Below are 22,312 nucleotides of genomic sequence, written 5' to 3'. Positions count from 1 at the left end.
ACATTTTGTCAGAACTCTCCACCATGACTTATCTGTCTTGGGTGGCCATACATGGCATGGCTCATAGTTTCATTGAGTTAGACAAGGCTGTGGTTCATGTGATCACAAAATAGACAGCAAATTCTTACTGCCTCATTTATGATTAATACAAAATAAATTTTCCATGTAACAGCCAGAAAACATGTGCTGCTAAGTCAGATGGAGGAAGCAGAAACCAAGGAATCGCCACCTTTCAGGCTTCATGATACTCAATCACGTGGCTCTCTCATGCTTCAGTTTCTTCACCTTTTTTAAGCTTAAGCTGTATGAAAACTGATGGCAGTTCCTGAAAACAGTCCAATCAGGAGACAGCACTTTGATGTTACTGACGTAGAGCATGAACTCTCTGGGCCTCTGGACACAGCAGCATCAAGAGGAAACAAAGGCAAAAACCCGATTCTCTTCTCAGTTTGCGGCAGACACTTGTCCCCAAGACTATCTGAGCAGAAGAATAGAGCAAACATCCTGCCCTCAGCAGTGGAGCAAAAGCCATTTAGGACAGCGAACAGAAGTCAAAAGAAAATATCATCAGTAAGCTATTTGGGAGCTTATATGGTGGGCTCATTTATATGCCATGATAAATGATATGAGTTCCCCTCCTACATTGTATAGTAGGAGGGGCACCAAACGTCCCTCTCTCTGATCTTCAAGTCAAACTTCTCCCATTCCTCACACACAAAATATGTCTGAAGAGCCAAGATTAGTAAGTCATTCCTTTGAGTTATGGTATTGTTCCAGCTGCTTCCAGACAAAATAGAACAACCCCAAGAGATAGAAGCCAGTCATCTCCATGGTGAGTTTATGAGTTAAACTTAACTTGAAAGTGGAGGGTGGGGCCTGAGGTGATGACTCTTAGGATAAGAAGTTTGGGTGGGATGGAAAGAGGGATTTGAGAGGATGGCAGGATAGGACCAGAGTCTGAAATTGGGGAGATTTTTAGGAAGCCTAACAGTGTAGGGCCTCAGAAGATTGGGAGAAATGGGCACATGGAAGAAGGAGGTCCCCATTATTAGTTTTGGACTGGTCTCCCATACATTTGTAAGCATATGTATGTATATTTTATTAAGATATTTATTTTTGGCTGCAAACCCTCTCCAGTATTCTTGCCTGAAGAATTCCATGGACAGAGGAGCCTGGCGGGCTATAGTCCATAGGTTTGCACAGAGTCAGACACAACTGAGCAATGAACACTTTCACTTTACACTTTCAGTTCTTAGTTGCGGTACATGGGCTTATTTTTAGTTGTGGCATGCAGGCTCAGTTGCCCTGTGGCATGTAAGAATTTTAGTTTCCCGATCAGGGATCAAACTCACGTCCCCTGCATTAGAAGGTGGATTCTTAACCACTGGACCACCAGGGAAGTCCCATATATATGTATTTTAGCTGCATTTCTCATTCTAAGATGCAAGGGCATCCTTAACTGCCATGCAGTGATGATAAGTTTCCTATCCAAGGGAGGCTAAATTTTCTAGTTTCTCTCCCCTACTTCCTCCTTTTACTTTCAGTTGTTTAGAAGGCAAAACTTATCCAACTGCCCCTCTGCCTCCCCCCAGCTAATTTCTCTTCGGTCCCTTGTCCAAGCTTGCAATGTCTCACTAGCAACATCAAGAGACAATGAATTTTTATCCCTGAGATTGGACTTGGACCACTGGGAATCCTGGGTGTCACCGATGGACAGATGAGCTTATTAGAGAAGTCCTTCCCAAAGGCTCCTTCAGAAACAACACGGAAGGGTTAGGGGAAGACAGAGTAGGCTGGCCACCTCAGGCAGCTTGGGGCTTCAAGGCGGACTGCAGCACCTGCAGTTGCTAAGTGTTGCAGACACCTCTTGCTGATATCCTGCCGTTGAGTAAGAGAACTGGAATCAATAATGTTCAGGCCCACTTTTTTCCCCTTTATAGAAAGACCTCTCAAAAATACATTTGCAAATTGCTATCCTTGCTTTTCTTAAAGGCCCTCAATCTCCTTTCATAGTTAAAAAAAAAAAAAAGTTGTTTCTATCTGTATCAATCAAATCTTAGGCTGTTTGTGGAGCTGGACAAGTCCTGCTAAGATTTACACCTTAGAGCCCACCATAGCCTTTGTTAAACTATGTTTTTTTTCCTCCCAATGCACTGTGTGGCTTGCAGGATCTTAGTTCCCCAACCAGGGATCGAACTCATGCCTTGGAAGTGAAAGTGCTGAGTCCTAATCACTAGACTTCCAGGGAATTCCCAACCAGGAGGGTTGAATGCAGATGTTTGGGGTGTCCAAGAAGGGAGGGAAAGACAAAAACACATGAAATTGACTTAAAATAGGCTGAAATACAGTGTATTTGGTATCAAACCGTGTTCAAAAATGCTTCTGCTGGAATGCCTTCTCAGTTCTCTGCTTGGACATATGAAATAGGGCAGCCTCCTCTGTTTCATCTTTGTTTCATTGCCACACATCCTATTCCCAGATTCTGCCTAAAGACTAGCCTAACCAGTTGTTTTCTTAGCTTTGAACTTCAGGTACAAGATAAGGAATGGGAGGAAAACAGGCCTGCCCCTTCATTGTCCTCCACAAATATGACATGCCTGAGAGGAAGTTTTTGATTTTTTCTAAGCCTCAGGTGACATCACCAACACATCACTGCTTTTTAAAAGCCAATCCTCCTCTCCACCCCCTGCTAGAAAGTGATGGCAAAAATATTATGCTTTCTCTATTTTCATGCTTTCCAAACTACTGGTACAATCTAACAGGAAGTTGTAAAAATCAATTAAGTAGGCTATGATCAGCACTTTAAAAATTAATAAAATGAAGTAGAAAATACCAAAAGCACATCACAAAATAAAACACGAGTTTTATTTTAGACATGTAATTTTTATTACTAGTTTGTTATATGTAGATGTATTTGTATACTGGCTTGTGACATTTTACACCTCTGTGGATTAGAGCAAAACTTTGAAAACCACTGATCTAGAGGGTGCATATACTTCAATCTCAGATAGAGTCTGTAGTCCAAGACCCTCCACCTGACACATTATTTCAACAATATTTTATAGTTCTCTACTTTTTAGGGCTTCTCTGAGAAGCAAAATTGATGTACATAGCCCACTGATAAGTCACCAAGAAATCTTTTGTATAGAAAGATGCATTTGACAAAGAAGGGCAAATAGCTAATAAAATACAGCAAAGTTTGGTAGCAACTGTTTTGATGAAGTATATTTATTATAGAGACAGTCGACTGTTAAATAAAAAAGCTAAATATGCCCTACCATATCTCCCTAAATATATAAGGTTATGTTAAAGCACATCTGTGCTTATTCTATCATATATTAAATCAATAATTTAATATTAAATAATTAAATTATAAAAAAAATCAGCAAATGAAGTCCCCTGCAATCAAATTTCCTGCATCAGTAATCTCAAGCAAGTCAATCCAGCAACATTTCAGAATAAAATGTCTTCTTGACTTTGACTACTTGCTCCTTTCCCAAACACTGCATTTATCCTTCAACCTCATCGAGAGTTATCTTTTTTGACACACTGTATGTTATTAACAGGCTTCCCTGGTGGCTCAGTGATAAAGAATCCACCTGCAAATACAGGAGATAGGGGTTCAATCCCTGGGTCGGGAAGATCCCCTGGAGAGGGAAATGGCAACCTACTCCAATATTCTTGCCTGGAAATTCCATGGACAGAGGAGCCCGGTGGGCTACAGTCCGTGGAGTTGCAAAAGAGTTGGATACCACTTAGCTAAACAACAAATACATTACTAGGAAATTTCCAGAAACTAGGAAAATGCTGATTCCTGTTCACCAAGGCACTTACATGCTTAAATAAGGTCTGTGGTTCTTTCAGCCTTATGAGGCAGACATGAAAAGCAAATAACTTGGTGATAGAGTTTGAGTCATGAGTCATTAACCTTTTAAGCTTACAATCTTTTACTTTCACTAATGCCTACAAATTTACACCTGAGTAGATACCTAGCCATTTTTATCTAGCAAAATTCATTACTGTATTTCATCAGTCTAAGACACCATTGATTTTAAGACAGTATTTTATGTACCACTGAGAAAGGAAAAAAAAGGCTGATTAAAGTATGCTTTAGCAAGAAGTTATAATACATCAATTTCAGGGGTATTAAATTGTCAAAAATACGTGCCTCATTGAAGAGATGAAATACAGGGGTTGATTTCAAAGGCTGTTGCCTCTTCTCACTCCTCAAGTGTCTGTTGACATATTTTTAATGTAGAATTAAAGTTAATGGGACCATTTTTTCCCCCTGAAAATGAACTGTCTTTTGGTTTCACTGCCTACTGAATTTTGGCTGTTTTTTTTTTTTTTTTTTTTTTTAGTATTTGGCTAGGTTTTCAAACTTAGAATTTCTAACATTTCACTAGAAACTTCACTGCTACTTCAAACAGGTGATCTCAGGAATGTTATTTGGTAGGAAAAGGGGGAAGAACAAGGTAGGCTAGAGAAAAGACAAGGTCCTAGTTGTCAATCACTGTTTTCAATATCCTAACTTAAAATTCTTTTTTAAACCTTATAGTGTAAGAAGAAACAACTAACTGTTCTGGAGCCTCAAAAAAATCAAAAGACCTTAAACCAAGCTTGAGAAAACTTGTTAAAGGCAAATTTTATTTTTTTAAGTTACAAAAATATGCGCATGTCAAAAATACAGTCTAGTCCATATAAGAGTAGTTCCAGCCATTTAAAAGTTATACAGAGTTTGGAAACAGCAATTCATACACAAGTCTTAAAGCACTAAAGTAATGAACAGTATACATACAACCAGTCAATTCAGTTATTGCTAGTTATATGCCACTTTTACTTGAGACTGTTCTCCTTTAGGGAAAAGGCAATATTTGGGCAATCTGATTGTTGCTACTAAAGCTGTGGTTTTAAAAAGTCAATCCAAAATTAGAATAAATTCAGTTTGAGTAGAATATGTGTAAGCTTTAGTCAATATTACAAGAAGGTGTGGTCTAAATTTCTGTTCCATCCCTTTCTCCTACTTAGTTCTATATCAGAAATGTGACATGTAGTTTGTGACAAGAGTAAATGAATCATTGATCTTCAAATTAAGTAACAAGAAACACTGAGTTGGAATGTGGAAACAAAGCTGGCACATCTAGTGTAACAAGATGAGAATGATGAATTCAGGGATGGAAAAATGTTTAAATTTTAACCAAAAAACAAAGACTTCTTTCTCTTTAGATGCTGAGACACAGAACGAATCAACTGGTTTTTCTTAAGTTTATAGGCTATGAAGATATGCTGTTCTCTATCTTTTCCAAAAAGAAAACGTGAGCTATATAACAGGAACATGTTTTAAACAGATCTATTTGCTCAATGCTGTATGGAAGAACACCATCATGAGATTAAATAATTTTAGCTTTAAGTAGTAAAAAGATCATGCAGTTGACAGTGTAAACACAGGGAACAGATCACTCACTTGGGGGTGGGTAGTACGTAGTAGACTTTTGGTCTGAAGTTCATGTGGAAGACTTAGAAGTTAAGGGTCCCAAAGAGAGAGCCATGGCTTTGTTTCCAACTTTTCTGTCAGACCCTGCTGAAGGGTCAGGCTTATTGCTGACATTTTCCCCCAACAAGTTCTTAAATAAATTGAAACATATACTGGTAATAAGTATGAGGTGAACTAGAAAAACATTTAAAAATAATTCTTAGAACAAAAGTGACAGTCATGACCTTTTGGTAAAGATACTTATTACCTTAATGACTTAAATCCTAAAATTAGGCTACATTTTTAGGAGGTAGAAAACAAATACCCAAAGTGTACCACTTGGCCATCCTTCCTTACTTGTGGCCAACCTCGGATCTATACATTTTTCACTCCTCATTCTCCCGCTAAAGCTATTAGTCCTACTACCATTTACTATCTAAAGTTATAGACCTGGAGCTGCCAAGAAAAAGCTTTTAAAGAAGTCTTGCTTTTAAGTCACTGAGTGTATCCAACACTCGGGTATCAGTTGGGAACATTTTACATCTCTCGAGTAGATTAACTAACTTTATAAGAAAACATGCCAACATGAAAAAAATTACTTAATATAAAAAGACTATTGAACATCTCTACATGTGATTCTAGTATGTCAGAGTAGTTATGTAAACCTAAACTAGTAATGTGTTCATTGAATTGCTTTGAAAAAGCCTTATACATAAACTGCATTACCAGTGTTAAACGAAAAAGGTACATTTCATACTACAAAATTAACCTAAATTCACCTAATAACAAGAACAATAAACACTCCACTTCCTCCCAGAAAGTTATATTGTGCTGATATCCCATAGATAGTACTATAAAAGGATTTTATTTTTGCAATATGCTGGGCTCACAGTGAGTATGCTAATACAGCAATCATGGCTATAATGTTACTGTAAGAATGTCATTAGTGAAACATGTATAAGGCATGTAGAAAACTAGCATTAAAGCTCTTAAGGGCAATGATTTAAATTGGCAGCTGCTAGAAAAGGTGCTGCTAGAAATAAAAAATATTAAAGAATTTAGTTTCGGCACATACTAGTTTTCAATGCTTCCACAATGAAATGAATTAATAACTCACATAAATTTCTGTTGCTGGAACTAATGGACAAAAAAATAATGGACTTCTGCCCCCTTTAAATAGTAGCCCAATCTTGAAAACGGAAGCAGTCACTTGCAATCTTCCACACGGTATTGTTAGCAGTAGTCTGAGCAGTCAGCAGGAAGTTCTGGTTGAAGTAGTGTTGCTTGTTGCCATCAAACTTCACAGTTCCACTGGTCACAACAAGAACTGTGGTCTGGGACTGAGTAGCTTGCTCTGCACCCACATAAGAAAAGAGAAGAGGTTGGATTCTTTACACAAGCAGATTTGCAGGCTTAAACACATTGCCTATAACTTAAATACTAAAAAAAGTTTCATAAACTGTCTTTACTTTAAGCATAATCTTGAGCATGCCCACTCAGAGCCAGAAAACTCAATAACCATTTCAAAGATACGAACATTATTTTCAGTCCAGAAAGATTTGGGGTACTCTAAACTTTCAATATCTAGCTTTTTGGTTCCTGTGTTAATATCTCCTTTTTTTTTTTTTTAAACAGAACTTGGTCAAATTTTGTTTCTTAAGTTTTCATTCTTTTCAAGAACTATAAAGGCAAAAAATCACTCAGGAAACTACTGTTTAAGATGCTTAGGACCCCACCTAGAGGTTAATCTTATAAACTGCATCAATCTGCCTGGAATCAAAATCTGCCTTGACAAAAGCTACCCTTTCACGTAACAGAGTAAATTGCGGTGAAATTTTAATAGGTTGTAAGATAATAAAACACATTAATCAGAGATATGGTACATTTTTTTCTCATGAGACATTTCAAGGTACAGAGGGCAACTATATATTTAGGGAATACAGAAAGTTGTTCCTCTCCATCAACAGAAATCATCGTAAGGCTCAATTTGCCACATGACTTTTAATAAGCCACACAATCACTCAATCTACCAAAACCTACCACTGGCTCTCTGGAATTAGATGCATCTAAATGAAGATCAAAAGTTTGATTTGACAGCTGAATTCTTCATGTTTAACTTATTCAAAAAAGTAATTACTGCTACCATTGAAAGTTGCTAGCTGCTTTTGGTGTTAAAGTTCAGTGCCCACTAAAGAAAAACAAGTACCTCAAAAGACCATGATCTTACCATGAACTGGCTGGCAATCTAACATATTGACCTGGAATTCACTAGAAGGCAACATGTCAAAAAAATTGGCTAGGGCTTCCAGCCCTGTAACAACATTTCCATTCCATATTAAAGTGGCCTTGTCCAGATACAGCCTGGTTAGTGCCTAAAAAGGAAGAAAAAAGAAAAAAAGGGGTAAGATTTTTGCTTTTGGGCAAATTATCTTGTAGAAATGGATTGAAAGGCTACAGTGAGTGTTTAAACATTTTTATAGTTCTTTCTCCATCTCTCCTTCCCTTGCCCCCTCCCACAGAGGACAATGTGAACAAGGTATCTGCCTTATAAAGTTGCCCTTAAATGGGTATTATCCTGTGCTGTGCTATGCTGTGCTTAAATGCTCAGTCGTATCCAACTCTTTGCGATCTCATGGACTGTAACCCTCCAGCCTTCTCAGTCCCTGGGAATCTCCAAGCAAGAATACTGGAGTGGGTTGCCATGCCCTCCTCCAGGGGATCCAAACCCAGGTCTCCCACATTGCAGGTGGATTCTTTACCAGCTGAGCTACCAGGGAAGCCCTCTTAATATACTAGGCAGCTAGCTACTTTTTTTTCATCTTTCACTTTAGCCACACTGAGAAACCTTTGTATCAAATGGATAGAGAGACTTTTTTTTTAAGTTTTGCTTTCTGTAATTAAAATGAATTAAATGATCACAGGTTTCAAAGCCCTTGCAGCCTGGAACCAGTTTGAATCTCGCTCCCTTTTCTAATTCTATGAACAAAGTTGTCTGTCAGGCCCTACCTGTACCTTTCAATCCTAGTGTTTATATACATGTGAGCCCTTTAATGTTTGAACCATTTAATGTTGTAGGTGTTAAGAAGAATTAGTTCCTTTTATCACCATGGAAATAACATATTCAGTCCAAAACAATCAGTAGTACTTGCTAAAGCAGAGTCTTTGATAAGTCAAGTAAGTTAAAACTCAAATAAGGCAGAATTCAACAGTTAACTCTTTAGTCCCTGGAGTCAGTCACAGGAATTTAGTGTGTCAAAGGGGACATTATTTGCTTAGCTCTAAATTTTAACTTAAAGGGCCAACACATATCTGGACTCTGGAAATGAACTATGCTGCTTTCTTTTTTTGCTACTTTGTCCTTGAAGGCACCAAGGCCCAACAAATGCCCACTGTTACATCCTGTGCCAGGTCCCACATCATCAAACATCAGTATCAAGAACTTCTTTTTAATCTTCTGCCTTAACAAAATAGCTTTTAGAGATATTAACTTCTACAGCATAGACAAGAGTTCTCTAAAACATGGTGTTATACTGATAAGAGACCTAGTGAAGATTCTAGGTCACATACAGAAATCCTTAGAAGATATGGCTCAGGAACACACTGCAATGAAAAAAGCTGATGAAGTGAGAACTTTCTCTGTGGAAGACTAAAAGTATCCAAGCCAGGCAGATTCTGTTTGTGAGTGCCAGATACAGCTGTGAGCTTTAACACAAAATTATCAATTAATATATGAAATTAAAGGGGCAAATCAGGAAACATTCTCTGTAATGACAGACCCCTTCACTAGCACTAATACTATTTTAACCATATTGGTTAAATGATGTGATTAAGAAAATGTAACGAATTTAAGTAAATATATGTTGGGTCCCATGTTAAGTGCAGTATTTAATTCCCATTTACAACCCTAAAAATAAAACAGGGTTGAGAGAGGTTAGCAACTTGCCCAAGGTCACAGAGCTTGGCAAACACAAAGCTGGGGTATGATTCCACAGTTCAGACATCCATAATGCCATACCAACCCTTTCCTAAGCAATGTGCTTTTAGAGAACATAGCTATCACTTATGCAATTCGGATGAATGGCTGGCTCAAAAAAAAAAAAAAAAAAAAAAGAACTGGTATTTAATAAAGAATAGTAGTCTGTAACACTCACCCGTCTTCTTTTGTCCATTGTCTCATAGTAAATATTGACAAATTCCTCAGCAGCTCTGCATGCCTGATCTACATAAGTTTTAAATTCCTACAAGAAAAATTTCATTAAAATGTAATTACCACCCTTCCAACTCCTCACAAACATATCACCAACAAAAGCTGATGGTTTATTTCAATCATTTTATAACTCCATACACAGTCTACATTCTTCCACATAAATTTGGACATTTTTAAGATTAGGGCCTAAGTTTCCAACTTTCACTATTTTTAAGTACATTATGGTTAGGACATACTAACCATTCATTAGTGAATTTCAGTTTTTTCTTACTTTAAACATAAATTTACAATCTTTGCATGGCAACTGGTGTTTCAGGCTTTCAGTATTTTAGAAAACATTTACCTTAATAAAAAACGATGGGTTCTGAACCGTAAAAAAAAAAAAAAAGGCAGGGGGCGGTGCGGGCAGGCTCGAATTGCCATTGAATAAGTTAGCAAATTGTTGAGTTCCCTTTTCAAGCTGCTAAGTTATTGATAAATTATTCAAAAGTTGTTGAATGAGAAAAAAACTGAGTATGTTCTATGAACTTGTTTGAAAAATTAGGTACTCAGAAAAACGTCCTCACATTATGTAAAAATTTACAGGAGTTTGTAAAGGATTTTAGCATATGTGCTGCCAAAGCGAGCAATGTAAAGGATTTTAAAACGGCAGAAAAGAAATGCTGTTGCGGTTTTCTCCTGCGAGAAAATTACTTTCTTCCCCAGCCATTTACCAGACCAAACTATTATTTGAATTAAGAACTAATTTCATTTCACTCTCAGGTAATTGAAAGTTATTTAAATCGTGAAAGGATTACAAACCATAAGCAACAGACCCAACATTCCCGACTCTCGCTGCTACTGCTGCTGCTAAGTCGCTTTAGTCGTGTCCGACTCTGTGCGACCCCAAAGACGGCAGCCCACCAGGCTGCCCCGTCCCTAGGATTTTCCAGACAAGAACACTGGAGTGGGTTGCCACTGCCTTCTCCAATGCATGAAAATGAAAAGTGAAAGTGAAGTCGCTCAGTCGTGTCCGACTCTTAGCGACCCCATGGACTGCAGCCTACCAGGCTCCTCCGCCCATAGGATTTTCCAGGCAAGAGTACTGGAGTGGGGTGCCATTGCAACTCTCGCTAGTTCCCGTCTTAGGTTCCTTTCCAGGATCGGAAAGCTACTGAACAGCCCTGGGAGGCGGCGGGGTCGGGGGTCGGGGGTCTGCGGTCCGGGAATAGTGAGGGGCTTCAGAGAGCGGGCCCCGCCCCCGGCGCCTGGCGGGCCAAACCCTGATTCGCCGCTTGACCAAGTGACCAGCAACCAGCCCGCCTCAGAGCCCCTCCCCTCAGCCGCCCGCGCCCGGCACCCTGCGGTGGCTGGGGCACTCACCACAGCCATGGCCATCGGGGAATCCGAATTGTCCTTTTCCTTCAGTGGCGACTTCACTACGTCCTCCTGTCTCTGGTTCCCTCGCCTGTGGGATGATCAAATACTTAGCAAGACAGCGAAACCCGCCAAACGCACAGAATTCTCTGCCCGCCCATTCTCTCCCGGAAGTACCTCGGTCCTATGTTAAAATCACCCCGATGTACCAACCTTAAATACAATTCTCTTGAGTTCCGACCGTCCCGTCCCGTCCCGTCTGCCTTATGTACTCACTTGTTTGATATTTATTAACTTAGTTTGAAAAAAAAAAAAATCACTCCGCTTTTGTAACTGGGTAATCTTAACAAAAGTATCCATTCCTCCAACACGTCCGAGGACAGCAAAAAAAGACCTATTTAAAGCGTCCAAATGTGCGGGCTCTTCGCTCCAGGGGGAGGGGAAAGGGCTAGCTGATGAAACCTACCAGATCTGTAAGCGAGTAGAAAAACTGGGTGGTGCTTGGGGAAAAGCGTGCAACAATACTGGTAGAAAATGGCGTAAGGTTCTGGAACCTTCTCAAAGACTCAATCTTAACTGAATTTACCCGTGTCTCAGTAATACTCCTTATTCACTACTTTGATTTGGCACTATTCAGTGGAAAACAACATGCTTAGGGTCACAAAACTAATTGTAATTCAAATCTAGTTTAACTACCACTGCAACCGGACTCCACTCCCCAACATACTTCAAAACCACTCAAAGTCCCCAACGATTTCTGGGCAGTCAAGTCAGTCAGATATTTTGATAGTCTTTTACCACGAATAGCTGGTGTGGCTCCTCAGGAAAACTTCTTCTTTGGTACTATTCTCTGTCTCCGACCAGTCACTTCTGAATTTTCTCACACTTCAATCTGCTTTTTTCCTGTCTTCCTCCCTTCTGTATAGCTCTAACTGAAGCGACTCTTCCCCGTACCCTATGACCTCTGCACCCGTCTTATTGACGTCACTTCCAGGGTGTCTTCCTGTTTAACACCTCTGTCCTCCTACGTGGTCTCAACTGTTACTTGTATGCTAACGAATTTCAATAGCATGTGTCCAGCACCGCCCTCCAACTCGTCTCTGGGTTGCAATTCTATTTATTGAATTTCACTAAATATGGACATCAGCGCGCACTACAGGCTTCTCAGACTTGGTGAGTCCAAAATTTGAATGCGTTTTTTCTTCTGCGCTTATAATCTTCTGTATGCTTTCTGTTATCCGTGCTTGAATTTTTGGAATGTTTCTATTTAATTTTTTTTGGTGTCTTTCCCCTCCTCCTCCCATCATTGTAAATCATTTGTTCATTCAACAAATATTTATTGAATGCATACTATGGGACAGGCATTGTGCAAGGTTCTGGATATATAGTGATGAGCAAAATAGACATGATCTATACCCTCATGAAGCTCACAAAATAATTGTGAATAATGGACAATAAGTGAAACAATGGATTACAGAGGAGTTCCAAGTAACTTGCCCAATTCTGCTCATTCTCCCTCCCTCCCACCCCATTCCGCCTTTCTTTCTCTTTCCTCGACACAAACTTTGATTGCTCTATTCTCATTTTTTCCAAAATTCTTCTAGTTTTTGAAGACCTATCTTAGGCTAGCCTCAATTTTCCCTTCCAGACTTCTCTCCTATTATTTACCAACACTGGCAAAGTTAACTACTGTTTACCAAAAATGACTCATGTTTACCACTTTATAGGTGATTGTCTGGCATACAGTCCCTGATTCAGAAATATTTTCCTACCCATGACAGAGGAGATTATGCAGCCAGCCCCCTATTTGAGTGTATGAAGTTGAGACTGATTAGATAAATTTTTGTGTGTTGAGAGGTATCATTACAATTCAGGAGATGGTTAAGGGGCCTGGAATAGCAGACTGTAGGAGCAATAAACTGGGTTGTAGTGCTGCTTATGGCTATTCAGTTCAGTCATTTCTCTTGGTCAAGTGTAGACATATGGAACCAAAGCTCTTTGGACTTATCACCATTCCTATCTGAACCTTCCCCTTGGTCTTGATTCAAGAAGGACTAGTTTAGGTCAAAGAAGTGATCTGAGCAGTCAGTCTCTTCTCAGGTCTCTAACTGGTGACCAGCATTCACTAAGTCTCCTGCTCTACCCACTAAGTTAGCCAGGCACATTTGACCTGTTCACATTAAATAGTGCTTTTGAGAAACAACTTTTTTGAGATACAATTCATATCACCCATTTAAGGTGTAGAATTCGGTGGATTTTAGTATATTCAGAGTTGTGAAAGCATCATCATGAAATTTTACAACTTTTTGAATGTCCTGAAAAGAAATCCTTTTCCCATTAGCAGTCATTTCCCATTCCTCTTTCACCCCAGCTCCTGGCACCAGTAATGCACTTTTTACTTACATAGATGTGCCATTCTGGACATTTCATATAAATGGAATCATACAATATGTGGTTCTTTGTGTTTCAGCAGAATGTTATCAAAGTTCATCCATGTTGTAGCATGTATCAGTACTCTTTTCCTTTTAATTGTAGAATAATATTCCAACTGTATGAATATAACATTTTGTTTATTCATTAATCCATTGATGGGCATTTGGGTGGTTTCATTTTAGGATATTATGAATAATTCTTCCATAAAAGTTTGTGTACAAGTTTTTGTGTGGACACCAATTCTCTTGAGTAGATACCTGGGAGTGGAATTTCTGGGTCATATTGTAATTTATGGGCTTCCCAGGTGGTTCAGTGGTAAAGAAACCAGTTACAATGCAGGAGCTGTAGGAGATATGGGTTCAGTCCCAGGGTTGGGAAGATCACCTGGAGGAGGGCACAGCAACCAACTCCAGTATTCTTGCCTGGAGAAGTCCATGGACAGAAGAGTCTGGTAGGCTGCAGTCCATGGGATCTCAAGAGTCAGATGTGACTTAGCAACTAAACCACCACCAGGGGCCTATTGGGCAGATTGCCTAACTAGTAGTGATCAAATGATTCTTGATTGGTTTACTGTTTTATTTTGGGGAGGGCCCAAACCTTAATTAAGCCTTGGTTTGGTGACATTGAGGCTTAGCATAAACAATTCCATTTTGGTCCTGTTTTGTTTTTAAACATATCTTTAACATTTTATGGAACTGCTGGATTGCTTTCAACAGTGGCTGAATCATTTTACAATCCCACCAGCAATGCATGAGGGTTCCAATTTTCCACATCCTCACCAACGCTTGTTATTGTCTATCTTTAAAAAAATTTTGTTTATTAAATTATTTTAATTGGAGGCTAATTACAATATTGTGGTGGATTTTGCTATACATTGACATGAATCAGCCATGGGTGTACATGTGTCCCCCCATCCTGAACCCCCCTCCCACCTCCATCTTCATCCTATCCCTCTGGGTTGTTCCAGAGCACCAGCTTTGAGTGCTCTGCTTCGTGCATTGAATTTGCATTGGCTATCTGTTTTACATATGGTAATATACATGTTTCAGTGCTATTCTGTCAAATCATCCCACCCTTGTCTTCTCCCACAGAGTTCAAAAGTCTGTTCTTTACATCTGTGTCTCTTGCTATCTTGTATATAGGGTTGTCGTTACTGTCTTTCTAAATTCCATATTATATGCATTAATATATTGTATTGGTGTTTCTCTTTCTGACTTACTTCACTCTGTATAATAGGCTCCAGTTTCATCCACCTCATTAAAACTGACTCAAATACATTCTTTTTTATAGCTGAGTAATATTCCATTGTGTATATGTACCACAACATCCTTATCCATTTGTCTGCTGTTGGACATCTAGGTTGCTTCCAAGACCTAGCTATTGTAAACAGTGTTGCAGTGAACTTTGGGGTACATATGCCTCTTTCAATTCTGGTTTCCTTGATGTGTATGCCCAACAGTGGGATTGCTGGGTTGTATGGCAGTTCTATTTCCATTTTTTAAAGGAATCTCCACACTGTTCTCCATAGTGACTGTACTAGTTTGCATTCCCACCAACAGTGTAAGAGGGTTCCCTTTTCTCTGCATCCTCTCCAGCATTATTGTTTGTAGACTTTTGAATGGCAGCCATTCTGACTGGCATGAGATGGTACCTCATTGTGGTTTTGATTTGCATTTCTCTGATAATGAGTGATGTTGAGCATCTTTTCATGTGTTTGTTAGCCATCTGCATGTCTTCTTTGGAGAAATGTCTGTTTAGTTCTTTGGCCCATTTTTTGATTGGGTCATTTATTTTTCTGGAATTGAGCTGCATGAGCTGCTTGTATATTTTGGAGATGAATTCTTTGTCAGTTGTCTTGTTTGCTATTATTTTCTCCCATTCTGAAGGCTGCCTTTTCATCCTGGTTATAGTTTCCTTCGTTGTGCAAAAGCTTTTAATTAGGTCCCATTTGTTTATTTTTGTTTTCATTTCCATTACTCTGGGAGGTGGGTCATAGAGGATCTTGCTGTGATTTATGTCCGAGAGTGTTCTATGTTTCCCTCTAAGAGTTTTATAGTTTCTGGTCTTACACTTAGATTTTTAATCCATTTTGAGTTTATTTTTCTGTGTGGTGTTAGAAAGTGTTCTAGTTTTATTCTTTTTCAGGTGTTTGTATTGTCTATCTTTTTAATTATAGCCATCCTAGTGAGTTCAAAGTAGTATCTCACCGAGGCTTTGATTTGCATCTCCCTGATACCTAATGATGTTGAGCATCTTTTCATGAGCTTATTGGTCATTTGTAGATCTTCTTTAGTGGAGGACAGAGGAGCCTGGTGTGCTGCAGTCCATGGGGCCGCAAAACGTCAGACACGACTTAGCAACTGAAAAACAACAACAATCTTCTTTCAAATCTGTACATTCAGATCCTTTGTCTATTTTAAAAATTAGGTTATCTGCCTTTTTATCATTGTTGTAAATATTCTTCATATATTCTAGAAACAAGTCCCTGATCATATATACAATTGGTAAGTTATTTTTTCTCATTCTGCAGGTTGTCTTTTCACTACTGTGGCACTGTAGAGAGGGGAATGGGAATAGATGAGTAGGGCAAGTTATAACACTACAAACCCTGATGTGTTTATCAGTGTTTAGCGGTTCCTCTTGAATAAGTAAGTACTGCTTAGAATTTGCAAGTGTTTGCTTAATTTCTAGAGTTCTGAAAAAGTTAATTTTGACAATTTTGCTAGTGTTTTTATTGCTTTTATTGAAGGGTGGACTTACAGAGGTCCTCACACTGCCATTCCAGAAACCCTGCCTGTATAGCCCTTGTGTAATCTTTTGAAAGGCGTTATTGTAGTCTGCCTTTTGTTATTATGTATTTATATGCTTCATTAGATTTGAAGTTTCTGTGGCTAACTGTATGTGTTTTTGATACGTTAAACACTCACTCATACCACTGGTATTGAGTAAAAACCTTACATGGAATAGTAGGTAGTTAAAAGTGAATGTCCAAATGAAATTTCATCCTCCTTTAGCCTCATTCTGAATCCATTCTGAAAGAAGTGAGAATGTGACCTAATTTCTTATAAATGGAACTTTTTCTTCCTACCATGGTAAAAATGAGAGAATAATCTATTTTCACCTCATTACTTCTCAACTGCCTCCTCTATCAGGTATTCACAAGCCTTATCTTCAGGAGAGAACAATTCTTTCAACTCTGCTGCAAACTTCTTTTCCTTCAAGTAATTACTTTCAGAAGCAGAATGTACAATATGGCTTTTGTCTTGGCTGAGTGCTCAGGTTTTGGGAAATCTGACTAACATTCTGGCTCAACCAGTCTAAAAATTTCTTAGAAAAATGTGAATTATCGTTGTCAAGACATCATAAAGTAAGGTTCAGACAGGGGCATACTGTTAATTAGCAGGATGAGAAACTAAGATCTGCAAATTTTCTTATCTTACTTGGCTCTATCTTAGAAGTCGTCTTCATAATAAACATCTGTACTTTTTCTTACCTTCTGTCTTCCATCCATTTCCAAGTTCTTTTCTGCTTCCGTGTATTCAACAGAAATAAACAAAACAAAAAGTTGTCCCCACCCCTCAAAAAAAGGAAAGGAAAAAAAATGCTGCTAGGGGATTAACATAGTCACTCAATTTTTCTCTATTCTTTTTATCATTAAGTATATGTTTTCCTGATATTAACATAGATACAAAAATTTTTGTTATTATTTTCCTGACAAAACATTTTCTCATCATTTTCTTTTCAACCTTTTGAGTTGCTATGTTGAGGAGTGTCCTTTGTAGATTTCATATAGCTTGATTTTTCTGGGCTTGAGTCTGTCTTTTAAAAATAATATATTATGTTCCTACAGTAATATTCATAAAGTTTGTGTACTACATCATGGATTTTTACAAAAGTATACAGCCGTATAGCTAATCACTGACTACATCAAAATAATATTTTCAGTGCCCAGAAAGCTCCATTTTGTCCACTCTCAGTCAATGATCCCCAAAGGAAACCAGTATAATGACTTTAATGATTATAGATCACTTTTTTCATATAAATGGATTTATATAGCATGTACTCTTTAACACTGGCTTCTTTCACTCAGCATTATTATGAGAGTATCCAAGTTCTTGCATTTTAGCAATAGTTCACTCTTTATAACAGCTTAAAAAGGGAGATAACAAAAGGGAGAGGGGAGAAGAAAACTGATTTGAGGGGGAAGGAGTTCAATATTTCATTATAAAATTGTATTCTGGCTTAAAAAAAAAGTCCTTGATTTAGAGAAGTTTCTTTCCATTCTTCATTTGGTGTGTATGTTTTTTATTCCTTAAAATTATATACAGGTTGAATTTTATCAAATGCCTGTTCTGCAAGTATTGGCAGCCTTCTCCTTTATTCAGCTAATATAATAAATTGAGTTGGTTGACTTTTAAATATTTAACCAAGATTTGTTATTGAGATAAACCTCACTTGTCATGATTCATTTCATACACTGCTAGATTTATTTTCTTAAAATTTGTTTAGGATTTTTGAATCTATCTTCATGACAGATACTGACTTGCATTCTTCCTTTCTTGTTTTTTCCTTATTAGGCTTTGGTATCAGTGTTCTGCTGGCCTCATTAAATACAACTACTTTGGATTTCTCTTTTGGTGTTTGCATTGTATATATTCCCACTTTTTTTTACTTTTAACTTTTCTGTACCTATTATTTAATCTGAATCTCTTAAGCAGCACATATTTGCATTGTTTTCTATAAAAGAAAAGGCAATCTGATAATCTATTTTAATTGAAGTGTTTAATCCATTACACTTAAAATAATTATTGAATATGGTTGGGCTTATAGCTACCATTGTGCTACTTGTTTTTTACTTGGACAATCTATATTTAGTTTTCCTTTCTTGCCTTTTTATTATTAAAATATTTTTATTACCCTATTTTATCCTGTATTACTTTTTTTTTGTTTTTCAAAACATGCTGTTTATTTTAAAAGCAACTTGTTGAATTTTGTCTATTAATATATGTCTTCTGTTAACATTTTTTGCTCAAGATTATGTGTGTTGACAACTCTTAATAGCTTCTGGGAATTCATTTCAGTAGCGAGCCTGACAACCAGTGGTAACATACTGTATTACACAATTTCTCTAAATTCCTTTCAGGCAACCTCTTTTCAACCACAATGTTTTGTTCCAGAGCCCACGCAAGAACAATTTTTTTTCCAAAGTAAAAGTTGTTTTCTCCAGGTCTTTGCAGTAGGAAGTCGTGATTTCCCTGTGAATGGATGGAACTTACAGCCTAATTGTTCAATTCAAAATTTAAAAGCCACAAAATTTGGCCTAAAGTAAACAAAGCACATTTATTCTCTTGTTCCTAATTGCTTGAAATTTTATCCAGTTTTTCTAAAAGTTGATTGAGTCTTGCCAACATTTTCTATGAACCACACATGGATTTGGAGTTTATAGAAAAGCCCAACCTCTAGAAACAAACCCTGCATCAAGAAAGTTTCATTTGGTTTCAAGTTTCAGTGTAAAAATCTGATATAACCTTATTAAAAAAGCACTAAACAATACTAGATGGAGTGAATCTCTGTTTCCAGCAAAATGCCATGCTTATGTATCATTGAATACTGGTACTAATTTATGTCTGTAAGTCTTGAATGAAGTCCTCTCTATGTTTTGAAGTAAATGCAACTGTGCACATTTTATTTTATTTTTAAAATTTATTAATTTTTTAATTGAAGGATAATTGCTTTACAGAATTTTGTTGTTTCCTGTCAAACATCAACATGAATCAACCATGAGTGTACATATATCCCCTCCCTTTTGAACCTCCCTCCCCATCCCACCCCATAGGTTGATACAGAGCCCCTGTTTGAGTTTCCTGAGACATACAGAAAATTCCTGTTGGCTATCTGTTTACATATGGAAATGTAAGTTTCCATGTTATACTCTCTCCATACATCTCACCCTCTCCTCCCCTCTCCCCATGTCCATAAGTCTATCCTCTATGTCTGTTTCTCCACTGCTGCCCTGCAAATAAATTCTTCAGTACCATTTTTCTAGATTCCATATATATGCGTTAGTATACGATATTTATCTTTCTTTTTCTGACTTACTTCACTCTGTATAATAGGCTCTAGGTTCATCCACCTCATTTTAACTGACTCAAATGCGTTCCTTTTTCTGGCTGAGTAATATTACATTGTGTATATATACCACAACTTCTTTACCCATTCATCTGTCGATAGACATCTAGGTTGATTCCATGTTCTAGCTATTGTAAGTAGTGCTGCAGTGGGATACATGTGTCTTTTTCAATTTTGGTTTTCTCAGGGTATATGCCTAGGAGTGGGATTGCTGGGTCATATGGTGGTTTTATTCCCAGTTTTTTAAAAACTAATTTATTTATTTTAATTGGAGGCTAATTACTTTACAATATTGTAGTGGTTTTTGCCATACATTGACATGAAACAGCCATGGGTGTACACGTATTTCTCATCCAGAAAGACATAAGTATCTGAATGCAGAGTTCCAAAGAAGAGCAAGGAGAGATAAGAAAGCCTTCCTCAGCAATCAATGCAAAGAAATAGAGGAAAACAACAGAATGGGAAAGACTAGAGATCTCTTCAAGAAAATTAGAGATGCCAAGGGAACATCTCATGCAAAGATGGGCTCGATAAAGAACAGAAATGTTGTAGACCTAACAGAAGCAGAAGATACCAAGAAGATGTGGCAAGAATACACAGAAGAACTGTACAAAAAAGATCTTCATGACCCAGATAATCACGATGGTGATCACTGACCTAGAGCCAGACATCCTGGAATGTAAGTCAAGCGGGCCTTAGAAAGCATCACTATGAACAGAGCTAGTGGAGGTGATGGGATTCCAGTGGAGCTATTTCAAATCCTGAAAGATGATGCTGTGAAAGTGCTGCACTCAATATGCCAGCAAATTTGGAAAAGTCAGCAGTGGCCACAGGACTGGAAAAGGTCAGTTTTCATTCCAATCCCAAAGAAAGGCAATGCCAAAGAATGCTCAAGCTACCGCACAATTGCACTTTTCTCACACGCTAGCAAAATAATACTCAAAATTCTCCAAGCCAGGCTTCAGCAATACGTGAACCATGAACTTCCAGATGTTCAAGCTGGTTTTAGAAAAGGCAGAGGAACCAGGGATCAAATTGCCAACATCTGCTGGATCATGGAAAAAGCAAGAGAGTTCCAGAAAAACATCTATTTCTGCTTATTGACTATGCCAAAGCCTTTGACTGTGTGGATCACAATAAAGTGTGGAAAATTCTGAAAGAGATGGGAATACCAGATCACCTGACCTGCCTCTTGAGAAACCTATATGCAGGTCAGGAAACAACAGTTAGAACTGGACATGGAACAACATACTGGTTCCAAATAGGAAAAAGAGTATGTCAAGGCTGTATATTGTCACCCTGTTTATTTAACTTATATGCAGAGTACATCAGGAGAAATGCTAGGCTGGAAGAAGCACAAGCTGGAATCAAGATTGCCGGGAGAAATATCAATCAGCTCAGATATGCAGATGACACCACCCTTATGGCAGAAAGTGAAGAGGAACTCAAAAGCCTCTTGATGAAAGTGAAAGAGGAGAATGAAAAAGTTGGCTTAAAGCTCAACATTCAGAAAACGAAGATCATGGCATCTGGTCCCATCACTTCATGGGAAATAGATGGGGAAACAGTGGAAACAGTGTCAGACTTTATTTTTGGGGGCTCCAAAATCACTGCAGATGGTGATTGCAGCCATGAAATTAAAAGACGCTTGCTCCTTGGAAGGAAAGTTATAACCAACCTAGACAGCACATTAAAAAGCAGAGACATTACTTTGCCAACAAAGGTACGTCTAGTCAAGGCTATGGTTTTTCCAGTGGTCATGTATGGATGTGAGAGGTGGACTGTGAAGAAAGCTGAGCGTGAAATAATTGATGCTGTTGAACTATGGTGTTGGAGAAGACTCTTGAGAGTCCTTGGACTGCAAGAAGATCCAACCAGTCCATCCTAAAGGACATCAGTCCTGGGTGTTCATTGGGAGGACTGATGCTGAAGCTGAAACTCCAATTCTTTGGCCACCTCATGCGAAGAGTTGACTCATTGGAAAAGACCTTGATGCTGGGAAGGATTGGGGGCAGGAGGAGAAGGGGACGGCAGAAGATGAGATGGCTGGATGGCATCACCAACTCAGTGGACATGAGTTTGAGTGAACTCCGGGAGTTGGTGATAGACAGGGAGGCCTGGTGTGCTGCGATTCATGGGGTTGCAAAGAGTCGGACACGACTAAGCGACTGAACTGAACCAAACTGTGCTAGTCCCTAGGGATTCAGCAATGAACAAGACTAAGTCTTGCTTTCCTGAAGTGAGGGAGACAGATTATAGGTACAAGAACAAAACAACAAGTAAGATAATTTCAGATCATACTCTGTTGAAAAAAATGGGGTAATGGGAAATAAGTATTATAGGAAGAAAAATCTTAGAGTCGTAAGGGAAGTGTGGTTAGAAAAAAGAGAAAAGGGTTGTGGACTAAGCTCTGGGGCATGCCAGGATTTATAGGTTTGCAAAAAGAAGACACGTGTATACCTGTGACGGATTCATGTTGATGTATGGCAAAATCAATACAATATTGTAAAGTAATTAACCTCCAGTTAAAATAAATAAATTTATATTAAAGAAAAAAAGGAGAATGTGTTTGTGGTTCTCACTAAATGCCAGGCATTGTCCTAAGTACATTACATGCAGTAATTCATTCAATCCTTGCCAGACTCCTGTTGCTGCTGCTGCTAAGTCGCTTCAGTCGTGTCCAACTCTGTGCGACCCCATAGACGGCAGCCCAC

The 22,312-nt window shown here is 38.4% G+C and overlaps 1 protein-coding gene across 4 annotated transcripts; it reads right to left on the bottom strand.

The window, feature by feature from the left end:
* Positions 1-4,620: 4,620 nt before the first annotated feature.
* On the bottom strand, positions 4,621-11,968 carry NXT2 (nuclear transport factor 2 like export factor 2). 4 transcript variants are annotated; one of them, XM_061409414.1, is made up of 5 exons: positions 11,835-11,968; positions 11,043-11,127; positions 9,625-9,711; positions 7,701-7,845; positions 4,621-6,827 (listed from the first exon to the last, which is right to left on the bottom strand). In XM_061409414.1, the coding sequence occupies exons 2-5, from the start codon at positions 11,055-11,057 to the stop codon at positions 6,646-6,648; spliced, it is 429 nt and encodes a 142-aa protein (XP_061265398.1). In that variant the 5' UTR covers positions 11,058-11,127; positions 11,835-11,968; the 3' UTR covers positions 4,621-6,645. The 4 variants fall into 4 exon arrangements, with proteins under 4 accessions (XP_061265398.1, XP_061265399.1, XP_061265400.1 ...); XM_061409415.1 differs by lacking the exon at positions 11,835-11,968 and adding an exon at positions 11,250-11,479; XM_061409416.1 differs by lacking the exon at positions 11,835-11,968 and adding an exon at positions 11,313-11,479.
* Positions 11,969-22,312: the final 10,344 nt, after the last annotated feature.

This window comes from Bos javanicus, chromosome X, assembly GCF_032452875.1.
Source record: "Bos javanicus breed banteng chromosome X, ARS-OSU_banteng_1.0, whole genome shotgun sequence".
NCBI lineage: Eukaryota > Metazoa > Chordata > Mammalia > Artiodactyla > Bovidae > Bos > Bos javanicus.
The sequence above is the reverse complement of the archived record's forward strand: the minus strand, read 5'-3'. Positions and strand labels throughout refer to the sequence as shown.

What these genes read in the sequence shown, in the direction of transcription:
- NXT2 (XM_061409413.1), bottom strand. Translation starts at nt 10,502, where the DNA reads ATGTTGGGTCTGTTGCTTATG. An exon ending in CAATGGACAAAAGAAGACGG is followed by an intron (nt 7,846 to 9,624) that starts GTGAGTGTTACA and finishes CTTCCTTTTTAG; the next exon opens with GCACTAACCAGGCTGTATCT. An exon ending in AGATTGCCAGCCAGTTCATG is followed by an intron (nt 6,828 to 7,700) that starts GTAAGATCATGG and finishes ATGTGGGTGCAG; the next exon opens with AGCAAGCTACTCAGTCCCAG.